The following is a 22,347-nucleotide window of genomic DNA, read 5'->3' as shown; positions in this document are numbered from 1 at the left end:
ACTCGTGACACATGTCAAAACCCATTTAAGATAACATAGTGGCATGCTAAAATGCACAGGTTGTCCTTGGTGTAACTGACACCAATATTACCTTATGTGTAAGTTAAAGGGGCAATCTGCTGTTCAAACAAAAACAAAGCCCACCCTGTCAATGTTTTGGTAAAGAGCTGAGAGATGAGGAAAGATAAATGTTACCACTCTTAAATTCATAGGCAGAGCTATGGAGGCAAGAACTGACCATCCATGATACCAAAAAAGTAGATTTTCTTTTTTTTACCAGTGGGATAGCTCATCAGGCATTTCTAAGTTATAATCTTCAAGAATAAATGGGTATATATAATTAAATTAAAAGTCCAAAAATTGAAGTATTAATCGCAGATTCCCCTTTAAATTCACATATACAGTACATTCAGAAAGTATTCACACCACTTTACTTTTTCCACATTTTGTTGTGTTAGAGCCTGAATTTAAAATTAATTAAATATGGATTTTCTGTCACTGGCCCACACACAATACACGATAATGTCAAAGTGGAATTATGTTTTTGAAATTTTTACAAATTAATGAAAAATGAAAAGCTCAAATGACTTGTCAATAAGTATTCAACCCCTTTGTTTTGTTGAGCCAAAATAAATTCAGGAGAAAAATGTGCTTAACAAGTCACATTACAAGTTGCATGGACTCAATCTGTGTGCAATAATAGTGTTTAACATTATTTCTTTTTACATGATATCTCATCGCTGTACCCCACACATGCAAATATTTGTAAGGTCCCTCAGTTGAGCAGTGAATTTCAAACACAGATTCAACCACAAAGACCAGGGGGGTTTTCCATTGCTCCGCAAAGAAGGACATCTATTGGTTGATGGGTAGAAATAAAAAAAAATAGACATTGAATATCTCTTGGTCAAGTTATTAATTACACTTTGGATGGTGTATTAATCCACCCAGTCGCTACAAAGATACATGAGTCCTTCCTAGCTCAGTTGCCAGAGAGGAAGGACACCGCTTAGGGATTTCACCATGAGGCCAATGGTGGCTTTAAAACAGTTACATAGTTTAATGGCTGTGATAGGAGAAAACTGAGGATGGATCAAAGACATTGTAGTTAATCCACAATACTAACCTAATTGACAGAGTGAAAAGAAGGAAGCCTGTAGATAATAAAAATATTACAAAACATGCATCCTGTTTGCATCAAGGCACTAAAGTAATACTGTAAAAATTTGGTGGAATACAAAGTGTTATGTTTGGGGCAAATCCAATACAACACATTACTGAGTTCCATTCTCCATATTTTCAAGCATAGTGGTGGCTGCATCGTCTTGTGGGTATACTGGTAAACATTAAGGACTGGGAGTTTTTCAGGATAAAGAAGAAAAAGAATAGAGCTAAGCATAGGCATAATTCTAGAGGAAAATCTGGTTCAGTATGCTTTCCACCAGACACTGGGAAATTAACTCAACTTTCAACAGGATACCTAAAACACAAGGCCAAGTGAACATTGGCATTGTTTACTAAGAAGACAGTGAGTGCCCCGAGTTACAGTTTTGACTTAAATCTACTTGAAAATGAATGGCAAAACCTGAAAATGGTTGTCTAGCAATGATCAACAACCAATTTGACAGAGCTTGAAGAATTTGAAAAGGAAAGTGGGTAAATGTTGCACAATCCAGGTGTGGAAAGCTCTTAGAGATGTACCCAGAAAGACTCACAGCTTTAATCGCTGCCAAAGATGCTTCTACAAAGTATTGAGTCAGAGGTGTGAATACTTATGTAAATTAAACATTTCTGTATTAAAAAAAAAATTAAATGGGGAAACATCTATAAAAACATGTTTTCACTTTTTCATTATGGGATATTGTGTGTAGATGGGTGAGAAAAAAATCTATTTAATCAATTTTGACAAAATGTGGAATAACTCAAAAAGTAGGAAAACTTTCTGAAGGCTCTGTAATTGAGTGTGAGTTCTCTCAGCTTGACCCTGGTTCGCTGACCCTCAGCCTCACACACAAACAAATACATGCACACACCCAAGCACACACCAGCTGCTAAGTGACCTGCCTTGCAATGCCCACTGCACCCTACATAAGTGCTAAGCCACCGCCTCCAACTGAGAATGTGATGTCAGCATTCCAAAATGCTTAATAATTATTACAGTTGAAGTCATTGGATCTATAGAAAACATCTGTCTGTTTATACATTAATGCCAAAAGTAAACTATAACTACAGAGCCAAATGAGAAGAAAAGATGGGGGAACTGCTGTTTAGTAGCCTACTGTGTATAGAGCAGGAAACAAGTGAAAATCCTCCAAATTAAATGGGTCAATGAAAAGCAGGTGAATTGAGCAACAGACCATACCAGAACCAGACATTTCTATTGTTTCGGCAAACTTTCAGTAAACACAAGGCCCAAGATGAAAGGGTGAGTTCAAAAACTAAACAACTTCACTGCATAAAATGATTAATTCAAAGACCAGCTATATTTCTCGTAGACACCATAATCCCCTTGTTACGTACATTTTCTGAATGAGATTATTCTATAGGGTCCAGATTAGCTGCATCTCCCTCTGCACCACATCCCCTTTCACCCCTAGCGTCTAATTAGCGACTTTGGTTTACTGACTTTCATTGTTCCACGAAACATGTTCACATCCATGAAAGTGGTATTTTATGAGCACTACAGGGTCTATATTCAGGGAACTTGTGAGCATCCCGCAAGCTAATTCTGCATGGAAAGTGAAAGCCTTCTGATTAGCTTTGTGTTGTATGTAAAGCTCACTCACACTCACAGTCCTGACAGCGTGTGACAACGAGACTTAAGACGTGCTCTCAACATTGCAAGCCTGTTAAATGTTGCTGCAGACATACAATCTCAAGGAGAATGCAGTTAAAAAACAAACTCTCTCTGTTCTCTCTCTTTCTTATTCTCTTTCTCTCTCTCATTCTCTTGCTCTCTCCCTCCCTCTGTCTCTATCACTTTCTCTCTCTCTCATTCTCTCTATGCTCCCACTCCATCCTTCTCTCTCTCTCTCTCTCTCTCTCTCCATGCTCCCCCTCATTCTTTCTTTCTCTCTCTCTCACTCTCCACTCAGTTCATTTGTGAGTAACTGGGAGGATTTTGTGATTATTTTCCATACCTTGAATGGAGAGATCAAGGCTGCTGAAGCTGGACTTGTTTCAGCCTCTGCCTTGCTACAGCTGCTCCATGGATGGCAACGAGCTTCTTAACAATTCCTCTGCAGCATACCTTGTCACTCCTATTTGGGTTTATTACCACTATCTGAACCCATGACATAGAAGTTATACTTCTCATCTCCACTCTATTATTTTCATCTGCACAAACTCTTCCTTCCTTGCTTCCTTCACATGATGATGCAATTTGTTTTAGTTAACAAAGTTGTAGCAAGAGACAGGAAGTGCCATTGGATCCCATTGCTCAAGAGATATGATCACCTCACCATAAAACAACATCAATCAAAGTGCATATTGACAGACCAATATTGTTTTTATAAATCCACACTGTTATGCTTCACTATTAGCCCATGAGCTTCGCCACTATTCTTTGCTGTGACAATGTGCCTGCAAGCTATTGCCACATCAGGGTATTTCCCTCCACTTCTAGCTAATGTTTCATCCCCTCTCGACTGAGATTAATGAATAAGATAAACTAGCTAGTAGCTACCACAGCCTTGTCAGCTCTAGCCTATCGTTATCTGTCATATAGCAATATGAGGTGGCTATTATTACTATCTAACAGCTGTTGTTTCTATGGAAATGTTGTGTAGCCTTTGTTTTATCCTGTTTCAGAAGTATATGAACTTGGCTAGCTTTCGCCAATTGATGTACCGTTAGAGAGAGAGCAGGCCAGAAGTTGGCTATTCCTTTTGCCTCAATCACACTAGACATGAATCAAACGATGAAACCATCGGCTAAACAATTTAATATCGTTTTTTACAGTGCAATGTGAGTTTTATTAGTCAGTATGGCAATGTAACCCTATTGATCTGTCAGTTGCCCTAGCTGATTCCCTACTGTTCACACTGACATAGTAATAAACAGCTCTAATGTTACAGGCTTCACTGTCATGGTGCACAGTAGAGGTCTGCGCGGGACCAATTTCTTCATCCCGCTCCCGCCCGCACCAGCTGGCTTTCTGTTCGACTCCCACCCGCTACCCAAACCCCACAGCAGTACCGCAATGCTATTTTAGGCGTATATGACGCCTCTCACTTGCCAGCCATGGTCCCAGCAATTTTACGCCCTATAGGCAATATAAAATTAGCAAAAATAACTTGTGAAATAGGTTAAATTACCAGAGATTCTCACATTGCTCTAACATTGCTTTACTGGGCTATAACAGCCAATATGCTAGATGTAGTTTGAAGAGAGCAGAGGTGGAGAGACTTGGACTTTCTCTTTTTTATAGCCTACCTTTTAGAGGTGGGAATATTTTCAGATGGAGAAATATGAGTGATCAATATTTAGTCTTATTTCTAGGCAATGTAGTAAACTATAGCCTAATCATAGGCCTATTTAAAAAAGTAATTTCCTTGGAAAGATAACTGCCCTATGCTTCTCCGCCCATGCTTAGGCTATAGCCTACTGTGGTAGCATGATTACAAGATTATGTTATATTTATGCACCAAATGGTTGTTTTATTTAATAGAGTAAGGTTCTTAGGACTCTCTCTTTTCTGAGTTAACTGAGAGGAGTCTTTATGGAGCTTGGGCTGGCAACTGATTAAGTGAAGGCTTGGTGATAAAAAGCATACATCTGGCATTTCACAGATCAGATGTGGTGGGTGTCACCGAGATAGAGAGCCTGGAGGAACAGAACAAAGGCCTCAGTATTCCTAATTATCCTGGCATCTTGGAAACAATACCAGAGGCAGATGACCACAGGATGAACCCAAAGTGGCTTATGGTGCCCCAATCTATATGGGGGGGTTCACCCAGCTATGACTGAGCAATCCTTGTATCAGGTATATAAGGAACAGCATGGTCTGTAAAGGTTAGGCTCTCGGCCCAACAGTCAACTGTTGGGTCGACGGTTTCATTATTGCAATAATTAATCGATATTGAATAAAGATGATTGTTTGAAGAAATGACAAAGTCTCTCTCATTTGAATAGAATATTCCACCACAATATTTGGTGACCCAGATGGGAACTGTGTGAACTAGTTAAGACTTTAAAGCAAAAACCCTGTGTGGGTTAAAAACCCTGTGTGGGTTAGAGATCTGTGTGGACTCAAAAGCGCTATAGAAATATTAGAGAATGCATTATAATGAATAGTATAAGATAGTAAGATATGAAGGTGCACCTGTGAATTTACTGCCGTTTTAAGGTTATGAGCACCTGTACCCTGGGTTAGCATTGTAAATCTAACCCAGAGATAGAAATTTGAAAATATTCCTTCAGGTATTAAAAAATATTGTAGAAAACAACTAATTGATTAAGTATGTTTTGGGAACAGTACTGTGTAAATGTGAATGAGAGTTTTGTGAGTTTGGAAATATGGGTTATCTGAAGTTTGGATAATAAGATATAGAAATGTGAATAATAAGCTGATTTAAATTGGTATGAGTTTCGATATGTAGCCTTATCTTGGGTTTCCGTCCATCACTGCCCATCATAGAATATCAGAGGTGGTATTGAAAGTGCGATGTTATTTTAGAACAATAGCGGCAAGTCTATAATTTCTGGAAGTCTAAGGAATTGTTGAGGATACGTGTGGAACATTATTCCCATAGGGCAGCGTCCGGGAAAGTTTTTGTGTTCCGCTGGGAGTGTATGCATCAAGAGTTGTTGGAAAACGCACATGGAGTGGTTAGTTAATGTGAGTACCTAAGATTTCCTACGTTATTTATTGATTCTGCGAAGATTTGAAAAAAAAAACATGAATGAGAAATAACCATGTGTGTATAATTGATTACTAGAGATTTGATAAAGAAACACTGGAAATATATTGAGATGCAACTTAAACAACCCATATGTAGACCTACGCAGGTTCAGAGCGGTCTCTTTATGGCTCATTTGTTGGAGATAAGGTTAAAGCATTATATGGCTGTCTACAGGATCTGGGAGATAGTCTCAGAAAAAGATTGGTACATATTAAAACTACGAGGAGAGAGGAGCGGAAATAAATTCATAGAAGAGGTAAACTATAGCAAATGCATAAAGACACTAATAGAAGCACACGAGCATTCTACCAATTCGTCTCGAATATAGGGGGAAAAAATCTAATCATGGATAAAATTCGGCAGCATTTCCCTACTGACAGGAAATTCCAATCTAATAGAGAATTCAGGGATACAATTGTGACTTGGCACAATGACATAAAATAAGAATCATTAGCTCAATACACCAGTGTATTGATGTTAGCATTCTATCAGCGTAATCGCACTAACTGTACTATTTGTGAAGTAATTTGAGTATGGACATTGCTAAATGGGGTACTTGGTAAATTCGCTCAGGCTATTTTGTTTAGATTTCAGAGCACTGGTTTGAATGAACCAGAGCGCAGAATAACTGATGAATTTACGAACGCTCAACGCCGATTGAATATGATCGGTGTCAGTAAACGTTAGGGAAATAATGTAATTTAAATTAATGCCAGCTGCACAGTTAGTCACCAACGTTTTGAATAAACATGTAAAAAGCCAAATCAGCAATGCTAGGTGAGTAGAATGGAAAGTGAAGTTGTATTCTCTTGTTCATGTCTGGAAGTAGCGTTAGCTAGCAAGCTAGCCAACTTTAGCCAGTTAGCTTGTGTGTGAGGCAAGAAAAGTATTATACACTGTTCAAAAAAATAAAGGGAACACTTAAACAACACAATGTAACTCCAAGTCAATCACACTTCTGTGAAATCAAACTGTCCACTTAAGAAGCAACACTGATTGACTGATTGATACATTTCACATGCTGTTGTGCAAATGGAATAGACAACAGGTGGAAATTATAGGCAATTAGCAAGACACCCCCAATAAAGGAGTGGTTCTGCAGGTGGGGACCACAGACCACTTCTCAGTTCCTATGCTTCCTGGCTGATGTTTTGGTCACTTTTGAATGCTGGCGGTGCTTTCACTCTAGTGGTTGCATGAGACGGAGTCTACAACCCACACAAGTGGCTCAGGTAGTGCAGCTCATCCAGGATGGCACATCAATGCGAGCTGTGGCAAGAAGGTTTGCTGTGTCTGTCAGCGTAGTGTCCAGAGCATGGAGGCGCTACCAGGAGACAGGCCAGTACATCAGGAGACGTGGAGGAGGCCGTAGGAGGGCAATAACCCAGAAGCAGGACCGCTACCTCCGCCTTTGTGCAAGGAGGAGCAGGAGGAGCACTGCCAGAGCCCTGCAAAATGACCTCCAGCAGGCCACAAATGTGCATGTGTCTGCTCAAACGGTCAGAAACAGACTCCATGAGGGCGGTATGAAGGCCAGGCGTCCACAGGTGGGGGTTGTGCTTACAGCCCAACACCGTGCAGGACATTTGGCATTTGCCAGATAACACCAAGATTGACAAATACGCCACTGGCGCCCTGTCCTCTTCACAGATGAAAGCAGGTTCACACTGAGCACGTGACAGACGTGACAGAGTCTGGAGACGACGTGGAGAACGTTCTGCTGCCTGCAACATCCTCCAGCATGACCGGTTTGGCGGTGGGTCAGTCATGGTGTGGGGTGGCATTCCTCCATGTACTCGCCAGAGGTAGCCTGACTGCCATTATGTACCGAGATGAGATCCTCAGACCCCTTGTGAGACCATATGCTGGTGCGGTTGGCCCTGGGTTCCTCCTAATGCAAGACAATGCAAGACCTCATGTGGCTGGAGTGTGTCAGCAGTTCCTGCAAGAGGAAGGCATTGATGCTATGGACTGGCCCGCCCGTTCCCCAGACCTGAATCCAATTGAGCACATCTGGGACATCATGTCTCGCTCCATCCACCAACGCCACTTTGCACCACAGACTGTCCAGGAGTTGGTGGATGCTTTAGTCCAGGTCTGGGAGGAGATCCCTCAGGAGACCATCCGCTACCTCATCAGGAGCATGCCCAGGCGTTGTAGGGAGGCCATACAGGCACGTGGAGGCCACACACACTACTGAGCCTCATTTTGACTTGTTTTAAGGACATTACATCAAAGTTGGATCAGCCTGTAGTGTGGTTTTCCACTTTAATTTTGAGTGTGACTCCAAATCCAGACCTCCATGGGTTGATAAATTGGATTTCCATTGATTATTTTTGTGTGATTTTGTTGTCAGCACATTCAACTATGTAAAGAAAAAAGTATTTAATAAGATTATTTCATTCATTCAGATCTAGGATGTGTTATTTTAGTGTTCCCTTTATTTTTTTGAGCAGTGTATTTTGTGAGGTCAGAGAGCTTGGACCAACCCTGCTCCTTAGCAGATTTTGGGGTTGAATAATCCTTGTAAGAATCAAGGACAGTGGATATTAGGTAACATATTAAAATTGGCAGTATATATGGGTGAGTGCATGAATTATATTACAAATAGTCAATCTTTGTATCACACCACATTTAAACAATCACTAAAGGGTGTAGAATTTAGGGTTTTGTGTTAACACAATATGTAGTGAATTTGATATTGGCGTAAAAAGATGAAAAAACTCATATGCCAAACATCACCACATTAGTAAACTATGTGGTAGAGCAGGGTCACAACCAGCGAAACAAGAGATAACATACTAAAGTGGCCTCCCTGTGAACAGAAGTTATGTTTGTTTTGACTATAATTAAAACTATTGCCATGTTTGTTCTTAGATATAGCAGCCAGTGTTTGTTTTAACCCCTGTGCGGCCTCCGTCGACATCCAGCGAAAAATCATATCGCCATTAGCATAACAAAATTTAATAATATTTTTTTTTCAAATTATATCGTTTTATAGATACATCTCTCCTGAATCGAACCACGTTGTCCGATTTCAAAAAGGCTTTACAGCAAAAGCAAAACATTAGATTATGTTAGAGGAGTATATCGTAAAAGTAGCCACATAGCCATTTTCCGACCAACCACATGCATCACAAATAACCAAAAAACAGCTAAATGCAGCACTAACCTTTGACAATCTTCATCAGATGACACACCTAGGACATCATGTGACACAATACATGCATTCTTTTGTTCGATAAAGTTCATATTTATATATAAAAACAGCATTTTACATCGGTGCGTAACGTTGACTAACTATTTTCCCTCAAATGCATCCGATGAAACAGAGCTACAATTTACTAAATTACTATTCGAAAACATTTTTAAAATGTAATATTGTCATTCTAAGATTTATAGATGAATATCTCTTGAAAGCACCTGTAATGCCAGATTTAAAATTAACTTTACTGGGTAATCATACTTTGCGATGAAAGGGGATGCGATACTCTGAAAAATAGGCTAACGTTACAGGTCGGCGCCATCTTGGAACAATCGCATATCACATCTAGTCTTGTATACTATTGTCAATAATCCCTTACCTTTGGTTGTCTTCATCATAAAGCACTTCCAAGAATCCCAGGTCCACAACAAATGTATTTTTGTTAGAAAAAATTACTCCTTCATGTTCCAAGAGCTTGTTCTTGTTAGCGCGTCTGAAGGCTTATCCAAATGCTTCGTCGGCCACGGGACAGCCATTTCGAGAAAATGCATTTTTTTCCCATTTAGGTTCGTTCAAACATGTCAAATGTTGTATAACATAAATCTTCAGGGCGTTTTTCAACAAGAGAGCCAATAAGATTCGAGGTGGACGATTGCATTGTGTTTCAAAACGTTTCGAAAGGGGAGGGTAACCAGGGGCGCCGGCGTCATAATGGTGATGGCCCTCTCCGTGTGATCACGTTCCACAGCGTCTCATTCATTCAGTTTTAACAGTAGAAGGTTCAAACCACTTTGTGAAGACTGGGGACATCTAGTGGAAGCAATAGGAAGTGCTCAATGAACCATAGCTCACGGTGTGATTAATAGGCAACGTGATGAAGTTGAGTTTGCAATTCAGAATTCCACCTCCTGTTTCCATCTGTCTCGGGGTTTTGACTGCCATATGAGTTCTGTTATACTCACAGACACCATTCAAACAGTTTGAGAAACTTTAGTGTGTTTTCTATCCACAAGTATTAATTATATGCATATCCTAGTTTCTGAGTTTGAGTAGGAGGCCGTTTAAAATGGGCACAAATTTTTTTCAAAAATCGCTTTAACGCCCCCTGTCCTAGGGGAACGCCAAGAGGTTTTAAGATGCAAACTGAACATTTTAACAGCTTGCTGAGGCAATTTCGATGTAATACGATGTAATACGTTGTGCGGCCTAAATGGTCTGCTGGAATAACCTGGTGAAAACAGAGTCGTATTTGAATCACTGAATAATGAACTGAATGTATACGTGTAAACAATTGCAAGTGTTTGTTTTCTTACTTGTACCCTACTCAGAAGAGACAGTTGCCTAAATATAATTAATTCTAATAATAGCGGACAGGCAATTGCGATAGAGCTGTGACCATGATCATGATAAAACAAGGCAACAACAACAATGGATTTAAGTTTTGGGTGGTAGGAGGCTGTAGTATTGTCCCTATTGGCTGATGTATTTTATACATTTGGCGCATTGTCTTCTACTAAGGAGAGAATAATCACGGTTTGGTTTATTTTATAAATCACATGATGGGTGACAGTGACGAAGACATTGATAAGGAGGGTGTTGACAGTATGTGAATTGTAAAATGTTATTAGTGAGTTGTTTGATAGCACTCGAATGATGCGATATTTTAGTAATACAAGGTACAAGGTTAAATAATGAGTAGACTGGTAATGGAGACTACTGCGCCCGCTGCATTTGGGGGAGATGCTGCGATGCAAGCTTTAGCATATTTTTCAAAAGAGCAGCAACAAATCCTCTTGAAATCAGCGGGACAGGAAAATGGTACATAGCGGTGTATGGTCTCGGTTAGCGCAATAGTAGTTCATAGAGATCACGGTCTTTATGTTAAGGGAGACGTAGTAGATCACATCTCTAACAACTTTTTCATAGATGCCTGGGATCAAATATCACTGATTCTTTATGCTAAAGAAATGAACACTTTCTCTTCCAGGAGAATGGGGGCAGTCATTTTCTCTCTCTTTGAAATGTTTCCTGAGGCTATGATCTTGTTTTTTTCACATGATTTACCACACACACACAGCACGCACACACAACTTACTGGTTATGAATATGGGTTTGTGCCAAGGTACCTAAAAGGGCACACACATGGAATTTTCAGAGTTTTAACCTCTATGGGCTAAGTGGGACGCTTGCGTCCCACCTACTCAACAGCCAGAGTAATCCCGTGGCGCGATATTCAAATACCTCAAAAATGCAAAAACTTCAATTTTTCAAACATATGACTATTTTACACCATTTTAAAGACAAGACTCTCGTTAATCTAACCACACTGTCCGATTTCAAAAAGGCTTTACAACGAAAGCAAAACATTAGATTATGTCAGCAGAGTACCCAGCCAGAAATAATCAGACACCCATTTTTCAAGCTAGCATATAATGTCACATAAACCCAAACCACAGCTAAATGTAGCATTAACCTTTGATGATCTTCATCAGATGACAACCCTAGGACATTATGTTATACAATACATGCATGTTTTGCAAAATGTGCTTTCACCGAAAAGCTATTTTAAAATCGGACATATTGAGTGCATAGAGGAGTTCTGTATCTATAATTCTTAAAATAATTGTTATGCTTTTTGTGAACGTTTATCGTGAGTAATTTAGTAAATTCACCGGCAGTGTTCGGTGGGAATGCTAGTCACATGCTAGTCACATGCTAATGTAAAAAGCTGTTTTTTGATATAAATATGAACTTGATTGAACAAAACATGCATGTATTGTATAACATAATGTCCTAGGGTTGTCATCTGATGAAGATCATCAAAGGTTAGTGCTACATTTAGCTGTGGTTTGGGTTTATGTGACATTATATGCTAGCTTGAAAAATGGGTGTCTGATTATTTCTGGCTGGGTACTCTGCTGACATAATCTAATGTTTTGCTTTCGTTGTAAAGCCTTTTTGAAATCGGACAGTGTGGTTAGATTAACGAGAGTCTTGTCTTTAAAATGCTGTAAAATAGTCATATGTTTGAGAAATTGAAGTAATAGCATTTCTAAGGTATTTGAATAACGCGCCACGGGATTCAACTGGCTGTTGAGTAGGTGGGACGATTTCGTCCCGCCGACCCTAGAGAGGTTAAGGAGACGTGTATTTTTAAAATGGTGCAAGGTAGTTGTATGTTTGAGAAATTTGAATTATGAGATTTTTGCTGTTTTGAAATTGCCGCCTTGCTATTTCACTGGCTGTGTCCCACAGGTGGGACGCTAGCGTCCCACATAGCCTATACTAGTTTTAAGATTATTCAAGCTCTATCAAGTTAATTTTTGATCTTTTCTTGATAGCAATTTATAAGTCTTGCCATACATTTTCATGCCGATTAAAGTCGAAACTATAACTAGGCCACTCAGGAACATTCAATGCTGTGTTGGGAAGTAAGTCCTGTGTATAATTGACCTTGCGTTTCAGGTTATTGTCATACTGAAAGATGGATTTCTCTCTCATTCTCTGTTGGAAAGCGGCCTGAACAAGGTTTTCCTCTAGGACTTTGCCTCTGCTTAGGATTATTCCTTTTCTTTTTACCCTGCAAAACTCCCTTGTCCTTTCCGATGACAATTATACTTGAAAATATGAAGAGTGGTGATCAGTGAGGTTTTTGATTTGCCCCAAACATAATGCTTTGCATTCAGGCCAAAAAGTTCATTTCATTGCCACATTTTTTGCAGTATTACTTTAGTGCTTTATTGCATAGAGGATGCATGTTTTGAATATTTTTTTCTCTACAGGCTTCCTTCTATTAACTCTGTCATTTAGGTTAGTATTGTGGAGTAACTAGATTGTTTGTGATCCATCCTCAGGTACCTCAGTTTAACTCTATAACTGTTTTAAAATCACCATTGGCCTCACTGTGAAATCTTTGAGCGGTTTCCTTCCTCTCCGTCAACTGAGTTAGGAATGACTCTTGTATCTTTGTAGTGAATTTGTGTATTGATACAACATCCAAAGTGTAATTAATAACTTCATCAAAGGGATGTTCAATGTTTAAAAAAAAAAGATTTATCTATCTTTGCGAGTCATTGGAAAACCCCCCTAGTTGTTGTTGTTGAATCTATGCTTGAAATTCACTGCTCGACTGAGGGACCTTATAGATAATTGTATATGTGGGGTACAGAGATGGGGTAGTCATTCAAAAATCATGTTAAACAGCATTATTGTACACAGAGTTAGTCCATGCAACTTATTATCTGACTTATTAAGCACATTTTTTCTCCTGAAGTTATTTAGTCTTGCCATAATAAAGGTGTTGAATACCTTTTGACTCAAGGCATTTCAGATTTCAGATTTATTTTGAAAAATAAAAATCTAAAAACATAATTCTACTTTTACATTTTGGAATGTATTGTGTGTACATCAGTGACACAAAATCTACATGTAATCAATTTTAAATTCAGGCTGTAACACAACAAAATGTGGAAAAAGTTAAGGGGTGTGACTACTTTCTGAAGGCAATGTACATGGGACACTATTTTTAAATGTAATTAGCTCCAAATTTCAATGACATAACCTCAAACCAGCTATAATTTATAGAAATTCATTTACAAATATTGAAAGCATTTCATGAGAAAACTAAAAGGTGTGCAACATGAAAAGATAGGTAGGCTATCCAAAGTCAAACCAACTTTGCCATGGTCGCACACTGGCCGGCTGTAGCAATTTGGCGAAAGAAGTTGGCTAGCTTGCTAGCTAGCCTATGCTACTTCCAGACACAATATCTGGTAACGACTGTATCAAGTTATCGAGAAGGATGAGTTACTGTGACTGTGTACTGTTTTGGCAGAGTGAATGTACAAAAGCTTTCCACGTACAAGCACACATACAAGAGACACCCACATAAAAGCACGTTTTAAAATCTTCTTTTCAGTTGCATTTCGTAATGAGGACGATTGAAACCAAGGCTACAGTAAATCAGTAAAGGGAACTAGCTACGTGCTGATTTTGTTGACAGTTTAGAAAAATGAATGAGCTCCAATTATGAAATGAGGATGACCTATCCCTTTAATTATGACTCAGTCTAATGAGAGGATTAAGACAATCAGGATCACTTCCCAACGTGTTTCAAATTAATCAGTAAAATACACCAATATCCCATTATAATTAGAAATGTAAAGTATTATGAAATGAACACAGAGCAAACAAAACAGAGAAATAAATAACAATTACATTTGAACCTTTAATCCGTATTACTTATGTGGCTACAAAACTATTAGAGTAAAGTCAATTGTACTGTAGATAGAGACCAACTTAAAAGAGTGGATGCTGTTATTGTGAAAATTTACCCCAGGATTTCTTAAAAGAGACGTGAATCCAAAATGACAAATATACTGATAATTCTAAAACCTTAAACTAACATGGCAATGCTCTCACGCTCTGGGAGAGGCAATTGAATAATGTAGTGGGGGCTGTAAAGTCATGTCAGAATAGACTTGAGAAAAAGTGAAGGAAGTTAGAGGCATTTCTTTCTACTTCTTATAAAATTGCATGGCAGTTGGGAATGTACTGTAGGCTGTTCAGATGAGTTCTCTATTAGGGTTTATATAATATTGGGAATATGAATAGAGTGAGTATATTTCATTTGATTTAGTGATCCGTTTTGGGAGTTGATGTTCTCATTTGATTTTCATAACAGAGATAGAGGTTTTCATATGAAAAAAGCAAAAATCCATACAAAGTATTTAAGTGCATGTAAATGAAGATGCAGAATTCTTGCCATACTTCAAAGGAACTCATCTCTATAGCCTCTAATGAGGGTAAGTAAGTTAGCACAAGAACACAGCTAATTAAACTGACCATTTATCTCAGCATAATACTGTAATTGTGGCCTTTATTTACCCATCAAATGGAGGAATATGCTTCACAATACCAAAACACTACACTAGCAACCCCGCTAGACTAAATGGGTGGACACAGAGAGAAATATCAACTGGTGTTCTACCATTCCATTAAAGATTTGATGTTCCACTGAATTAGCATGTAGATTCAAACACTAGGCCATCGTGATACATTATATAAAAAACAAAAAAGACAGTAAAATGGAAAGTCTGGGTAAATTATATGCACATTTTCATTTACTAGCATATCACATGCACAGAGGCAAGTATGCAAGCACCTACACTCTTAGAAAAAAAGGTGCCATCTAGTACTAAAAAGGGTTCTTCAGATGTCCCCATAAGAGAACCCTTTGAAGAACCCTTGTTGGTTTCAGGTAGAACCCATTTGGTTCCACAGAGAGTTCTACATGGAACTAATCAGGGTTTTACCTGGGACCAAAAAGGGTTAACCTATTGGGTCAGCCGAAGAACCCTTTTGGAACCCTTTTTTCCAAGAGTTTACTGTATGCACACTGTCCACACATTCTGCCCTCTCTCTTTGCTCTACAGCTTTCTATGCACCATTCTCATCTCTCCCATACCCCTCTCAATCTCTCTCTTTCCCTCCCCTGGTCCTCTCTCTCTAATCCAGAGAAGTAGCAGGTGTTGGGAATAATCCCGTCCTTTCAGCCACACTCTCTAATTTCATATTGCTGGCCTTGCAAATATTTTAACAGGGCACACACAGATATGTGCGCACACACACACACACACACACACACACACACACACACACACACACACACACACACACAGTCACTCACTCTCTCTTTCTCTCTTTACTCTGCTGCCAGGCATTTGAATCACAGAGAGACAGCTCCAGAATACAAAACCAGCCTCTCAGCCAGAAAAAGTGAAGGCACATCACAGAATTACAACTAACATTACAGCACTGCAACAAGAATAATCAGAGCCCTTCTTTTAGCATAGTAACCATTCTATAATTACAAGACACAGTCATTACAGCTTCATATCAATGTGAGACCCTTAAAAAATGTGTTATGCAACAAAAGAAAAAGAGGCAAACAGGTGTGCACCAGAGACAAAATAACAAACTTAGATTTTCTTAATAAAAATCTGTGAATGAAATAAAACAATTGAGAGTGTCTTACTTCACTGTCATGTGTCTGAGTAATTAGATAGACTCCCCAGAGGAACAGGGGAAAGGTGGAATGAGAAAGAGTCAGGGTTGCCATGTCCGCGGTATTCCCGCATTTGGGCTACATTGAAAACAATGCAGAGGGTGAAAATGTATTGGCCGCGGGTTGGTTTTTGGGCTACTTCTAATTTGCACAGTGACCGCCATGTCTATGCGGCTGCATGCCTATCGAATCGATGATTGGCTTTCTGTGGTACCAGGGTTTGTATAGCTTTTCTTTAGCAAGTGGACACATATTGGTAGGCCTGGTCTTGATTTTCTTATGTCAAGCCTAACATTTCACAAAGCTATACACGGTGTCGCAACGCAGCCTTCATTTTTCAGAACAAGAATAAACTGACAAGTTTCAAAAGAAAGTTATATGTTTCTGGCCATTTTGAGCCTGTAATTGAACCCACAAATGCTGATGCTCCAGATACTCAACTAGTCTAAAGAAGGCCAGATTTATTGCTTCTTTAATCAGAACAACAGTTTTCAGCTGTGCTAACATAATTGCAAAAGGGTTTTCAATTAGCCTGTTAAAATGATAAACTTGGATTAGCTAACACAACGTGCCATTGGATCACAGGAGTGATGGTTGCTGATAATGGGCCTCTGTACGCCTATGTAGATATTGCATAAAAAATCTTCCGTATCCAGCTAAAATAGTCATTTACAACATTAACAATGTCTACACTGTATTTCTGATCAATTTGATGTTATTATAATGGACAAAAAATGTGATTTTCTTTCAAAAACTAAGACATTTCTAAGTGACCCCAAACTTTTGAACAGTAGTGTATGTTATGAATGGCATATATTGAACAGCCTAGCAGGTACAGAGAAAACAAAGGCAGTACGTACCATTGGGGCTCTCTTCATCAATGGTCACTATGGTAGCAGGAGGGCCTGACCGGGACAGTTTACATTCTGTATGGTGGAGAGAGAAGGCAATAAAACACATCAATACCACAAAGAGCATTCATGTCATAAGCTGAAATCAACTGTCATAACTGGTTATGAATGGTTTCATCCTTTCTATTACTGTTGAAGCACGTTGATGGGTTTAAGGACACTGATACAAAAGCACAGTGATGACCAACTCACAACAATACATGACTACAATACATGACAACCATATGGGGTGACAACATGAGCACAGTGTTCAATACAGGGAGTTGCACAGATGGAAATTACCCCAAGCACACAGAGAAAAAATAAGATAGAGAGAATGAGGAAAAGTAAAGGGTTACCCTCTTACCCTCGTACCGCCAGTCTGTAGAGATCAGGGTTAGTGGTGCCAAAAGGCAAAAGGAAAGAAGAAAAGAACCATGGGAGAAAAGAAATAGCATGAAATTGTTGGTTTGGAGAAGAGGTTTGATGTTAGAGTAGAGAAAAAACATTAGAGTAGAGGAAAGGGGGAGGGGAGGGGAGTGAAGGAATAGAGAGTAAGTTAATCATAATAACTAACAGCCCTACAAAATCTTCTTCAACTAAATACATCTTTGGATGGATGTTATTTGGCATGGGAGTAGGAAATAATTCTAAAGATACATTCATCACAACATAGTTAGCCTATTTTCTACATACAATTGTCTCTTGAAAATCATCCAAAGAGAACACCATATTTCATTTAGTGTTGACATCTTTTCCAGGGTGTTGGTATTTGTGTGTTGTGTTTTCCAATATTCTCTGTCTGGGACTTTTCCCTCTTGGGTAAAATTAATTGGGTAGTTGGTATAGACATATACACACACCACAGCAAAGCTGCTTATAGATGTATCTACTTATCTGGCCGGCCAGGGCAAATCCTAAAAAGCTAAATTGTGAAGAAGTCAGGAGGTGTGTAGCGAGTTAACTTGGTTCAATAGGGAAAGGGCTACGAGAGCCCAAAAGATGAGGGATACATTCTCCAACCAGCAAGCACCAAAGCACAGCTATTTGGAAGAGAACACAACAGACAGGAGGCAGCAGACACATACACCACAGGGAAGGACTCTCCCTCTCGCTTGCTCGCACGCGCACACACAAACACACACACACAAATGCATCATGAGAGTTAGACCGATTGTATAGAGAGTGATTACCAGTGAAAATCAATACAAACTGAGTAGGGGGAGTGGAGGCACCCAGCCAACCATTGTGCAACCAGCAAGCGCCAAAGCAAAGCTGTTTGGAAGAGAACCCAACTTATCGTAATGAGAACATGGAGACAGAGGAGGAAAATGGAATTGGAGCGAAAGGGATGAGAGAGTGAGAGAGAGAGAGAAAGACAGATAGGAGAGGGAAGGACTCTCTCACTCTCCCTCTCTCTCGCACAAACACAAATACATAATGAGAGTTGGACCGATTGTATAGAGAATGATTACCAGTGAAAATCAATACAAACTGAGCAGTGGCAGTGGAAGCTGGAGAAAACCCCATAGTGTATAAAACTAAAACTAAACTGCACCCTCACGTTCAGTCCACCTAGTCCTGTTAAGAAAATTGAGCTAAACCCATGCTGAGATACTGTATCTTCTGTATCAAACACATGACTGGACACATCGTCAATACTGTCTCTCTGTAACCAGAGGCTGGGTATCGACCAGGACTACACAGGCCATGTCCAATTCAATGTGACCTAGAATGTAAGGTCATTGTTCATACATATAACTATGATGAACATCACAGTGATCCCTTCCTCCATGACTAGACACATCCTGTCCTCTCTCAGCGTGGAACAATCCTAAAAGTGAAGCCACCTAGTGGTACACTTAAAATTAAGTGTTTTTTTTAACAGCAACACTAGTGGCAACTGAACTGCCACCAAGTTGAAGGAGACAAAACCTTAACTTTGCTGGAGTATTGAAACAAATCATCCTGAGATGTTTTAAAACATTACAAGGTGTGTTGTAACACCACTTAATCAAGTATTGTGCAACACCTTGCCAGGGACTGGGAGTACTAACAAAAACATTTTAAAACACTATTATGGTGTTTCGAGTCCTGTTTAGTGCAGAATTAGAAACCTTCTCATTTGGTCTTCTTTCCTCTCCTTAAAGCTTCTAAACACCATTATGATGTTTTGAATCCTGTCCAGAGCAGAATTCAAACCCTTTTTCTGAAGTGTCGTAATGATTAACATTGTTCTATGTATTTGATAATTTTCCATTACATACCATTTTGTCAGGCATTGTCAAGCACAGTGTTCAAACCACCAGCAGTGTTGGGAAACTGAGGCATTCTGAAGGCTTCATTGCTTTCACCACATTGTGCCAAAAAACGGTTCATTACTCAGAGCTTCATTATCTGTTCACAATGCAGATTAGTGACATCTTAGTTAGCAATAAATAGCAGCGTGTGATTATGAGATATACATTTCTTTCTCCACTGCTTTCATCCAAATTCTGTAGCGCAGCGGTAAGTCATTGGCTTTAGTAGCCTATAATCAGTTGGAATACGATGTTTGCATCTTACATCATGCTTCCCTGCAGGCTGACTTCGGTCATCAGTTGAACGGTGTTTCTTCTGACACATTGGTGCGGCTGGCTTCCAGGTTAAGCGAACGGGTGTTAACTTAGGGATACGACAACATCCGGTGAAATTGGAGGGCGCGCAATTCAAATAAATAATCGGAATATTAAACATTCATGAACATACAAGTATCTTATATAATTTAAAAGCAAAAATTCTTGTTAATCTAACGGCGTTGTCCGATTTACAATAGGCTTTACAGCGAAAGCATACCATGTGATTGTTCGAGGACGGCGCCCAACATCAACATATTTTTCAACCAGCACAGGCTTCATAAAATCACAAATAGCGATTAAATAAATCAATTACTTTTGAAAATCTTCCTCTGTTTGCAATCCCAAGGGTCCCAGCTACAACATGAATGGTCGTTTTGTTAGATAAATCCTTCATAAAGATAGATCCTTCTTTATATCCCAAAAAGTCAGTTTAGTTGGCGCCATCGATTTCAGTAATCCACTCATTCAACATGCAGACAAAGGAGTCCAAAAAGCTACTGCTAAACTTTGTTCAAACAAGTCAAACTACATTTAATTGATTTAATTAATGTTAATCCTCAGGTATCATAAAATGTAAATAAACTATACTATTTCATATGGAAAGAAATATGTTCAATAGAAAAGTAAAATTAGTAAGCGCGCGCCAACAGACTGATTTTGAACCGGGAGTCTTTGTACAAAAACTCAAAATTCTTGCTCGTTTTTGAAGAAACAAACCTGAAACAATGAACAAAGACTGTTGACATCTAGTGGAAGCCATAGGAATTGCAATCTGGCAGCTGGAATTACATAGAACCCATAGTTTTTCATTATAAGAGCCTGGGAGCTCAAAAAAAAAATTGTTTCCGGTTGGTTTTTCTTTGGAATTTCACCTGCCATATCAATTGTGTTATAGTCTCAGAAATTATTTTAACATTTTCTATCCAATGCTACCAATTATATGCATATCCTGATTTCTGGGCCTGAGTAACAGGCAGTTTACTTTGGGCACATCAGTCAGGGGGAAATTCAGGAAAATAGACCCTAGCTCTAAGAATATATATATATTCTTATATATACTGCTCAAAAAAATAAAGGGAACACTTAAACAACACATCCTAGATCTGAATGAAAGAAATAATCTTATTAAATACTTTTTTCTTTACATAATTGAATGTGCTGACAACAAAATCACACAAAAATAATCAATGGAAATCCAATTTATCAACCCATGGAGGTCTGCATTTGGAGTCACACTCAAAATTAAAGTGGAAAACCAAACTACAGGCTGATCCAACTTTGATGTAATGTCCTTAAAACAAGTCAAAATGAGGCTCAGTAGTGTGTGTGGCCACCACATGCCTGTATGACCTCCCTACAACGCCTGGGCATGCTCCTGATGAGGTGGCGGATGGTCTCCTGAGGGATTTCCTCCCAGACCTGGACTAAAGCATCCGCCAACTCCTGGACAGTCTGTGGTGCAACATGGCGTTGGTGGATGGAGCGAGACATGATGTCCCAGATGTGCTCAATTGGATTCAGGTCTGGGGAATGGGTGGGCCAGTCCATAGCATCAATGCATTCCTCTTGCAGGAACTGCTGACACACTCCAGCCACATGAGGTCTAGCATTGTCTTGCATTAGGAGGAAACCAGGGCCAACCGCACCAGCATATGTTCTCACAAGGGGTCTGAGGATCTCATCTCGGTACCTAATGGCAGTCAGGCAGTCTGGCGAGCACAAGGAGGGCTGTGAGGCCCCCCAAAGAAATGCCACCCCACACCATGACTGACCCACCGCCAAACCGGTCATGCTGGAGGATATTGCAGGCAGCAGAACGTTCTCCACGGCATCTCCAGACTCTGTCACGTCTGTCACATGCTCAGTGTGAACCTACTTTCATCTGTGAAGAGCACAGGGCGCCAGTGGCGAATTTGCCAATCTTGGTGTTCTCTGGCAAATGCCAAACGTCCTGCACGGTGTTGGGCTGTAAGCACAACCCCCACCTGTGGACGTCGGGCCCTCATACCACCCTCATGGAGTCTGTTTCTGACCGTTTGAGCAGACACATGCACATTTGTGGCCTGCTGGAGGTCATTTTGCAGGGCTCTGGCAGTGCTTCTCCTGCTCCTCCTTGCACAAATGCGGAGGTAGCGGTCCTGCTGCTGGGTTGTTGCCCTCCTACGGCCTCCTCCACGTCTCCTGATGTACTGGCCTGTCTCCTGGTAGCGCCTCCATGCTCTGGACACTACGCTGACAGACACAGCAAACCTTCTTGCCACAGCTCGCATTGATGTGCCATCCTGGATGAGCTGCACTACCTGAGCCACTTGTGTGGGTTGTAGACTCCGTCTCATGCTACCACTAGAGTGAAAGCACCGCCAGCATTCAAAAGTGAACAAAACATCAGCCAGGAAGCATAGGAACTGAGAAGTGGTCTGTGGTCCCCACCTGCAGAACCACTCCTTTATTGGGGGTGTCTTGCTAATTGCCTATAATTTCCACCTGTTGTCTATTCCATTTGCACAACAGCATGTGAAATTTATTGTCAATCAGTGTTGCTTCCTAAGTGGACAGTTTGATTTCACAGAAGTGTGATTGAGTTGGAGTTACATTGTGTTGTTTAAGTGTTCCCTTAATTTTTTTGAGCAGTGTATATATATATATTCTATACATATATATACAG

The 22,347-nt window shown here is 39.8% G+C and overlaps 1 protein-coding gene across 1 annotated transcript in view; it reads right to left on the bottom strand.

Annotated features, from left to right (window-relative positions):
• Positions 1–22,347, bottom strand: part of LOC106607182 (protocadherin-15) — a 177,025-nt gene that overhangs the window by 99,099 nt on the left and 55,579 nt on the right. Inside the window, exon 3 of the mRNA XM_045720950.2 lies at positions 17,035–17,100. Coding sequence (XP_045576906.2) covers positions 17,035–17,100 — 66 coding nt within the window. The remainder of the gene's footprint in view (positions 1–17,034; positions 17,101–22,347) is intronic.

The sequence above is a fragment of the Salmo salar genome, chromosome 01 (genome assembly GCF_965601325.2).
Source record: "Salmo salar chromosome 01, fSalSal1, whole genome shotgun sequence".
Classification (NCBI taxonomy): Eukaryota; Metazoa; Chordata; class Actinopteri; order Salmoniformes; family Salmonidae; genus Salmo; species Salmo salar.
Note: the sequence above shows the minus strand (reverse complement) of the source record. Positions and strands in the feature narration are given on the sequence as shown.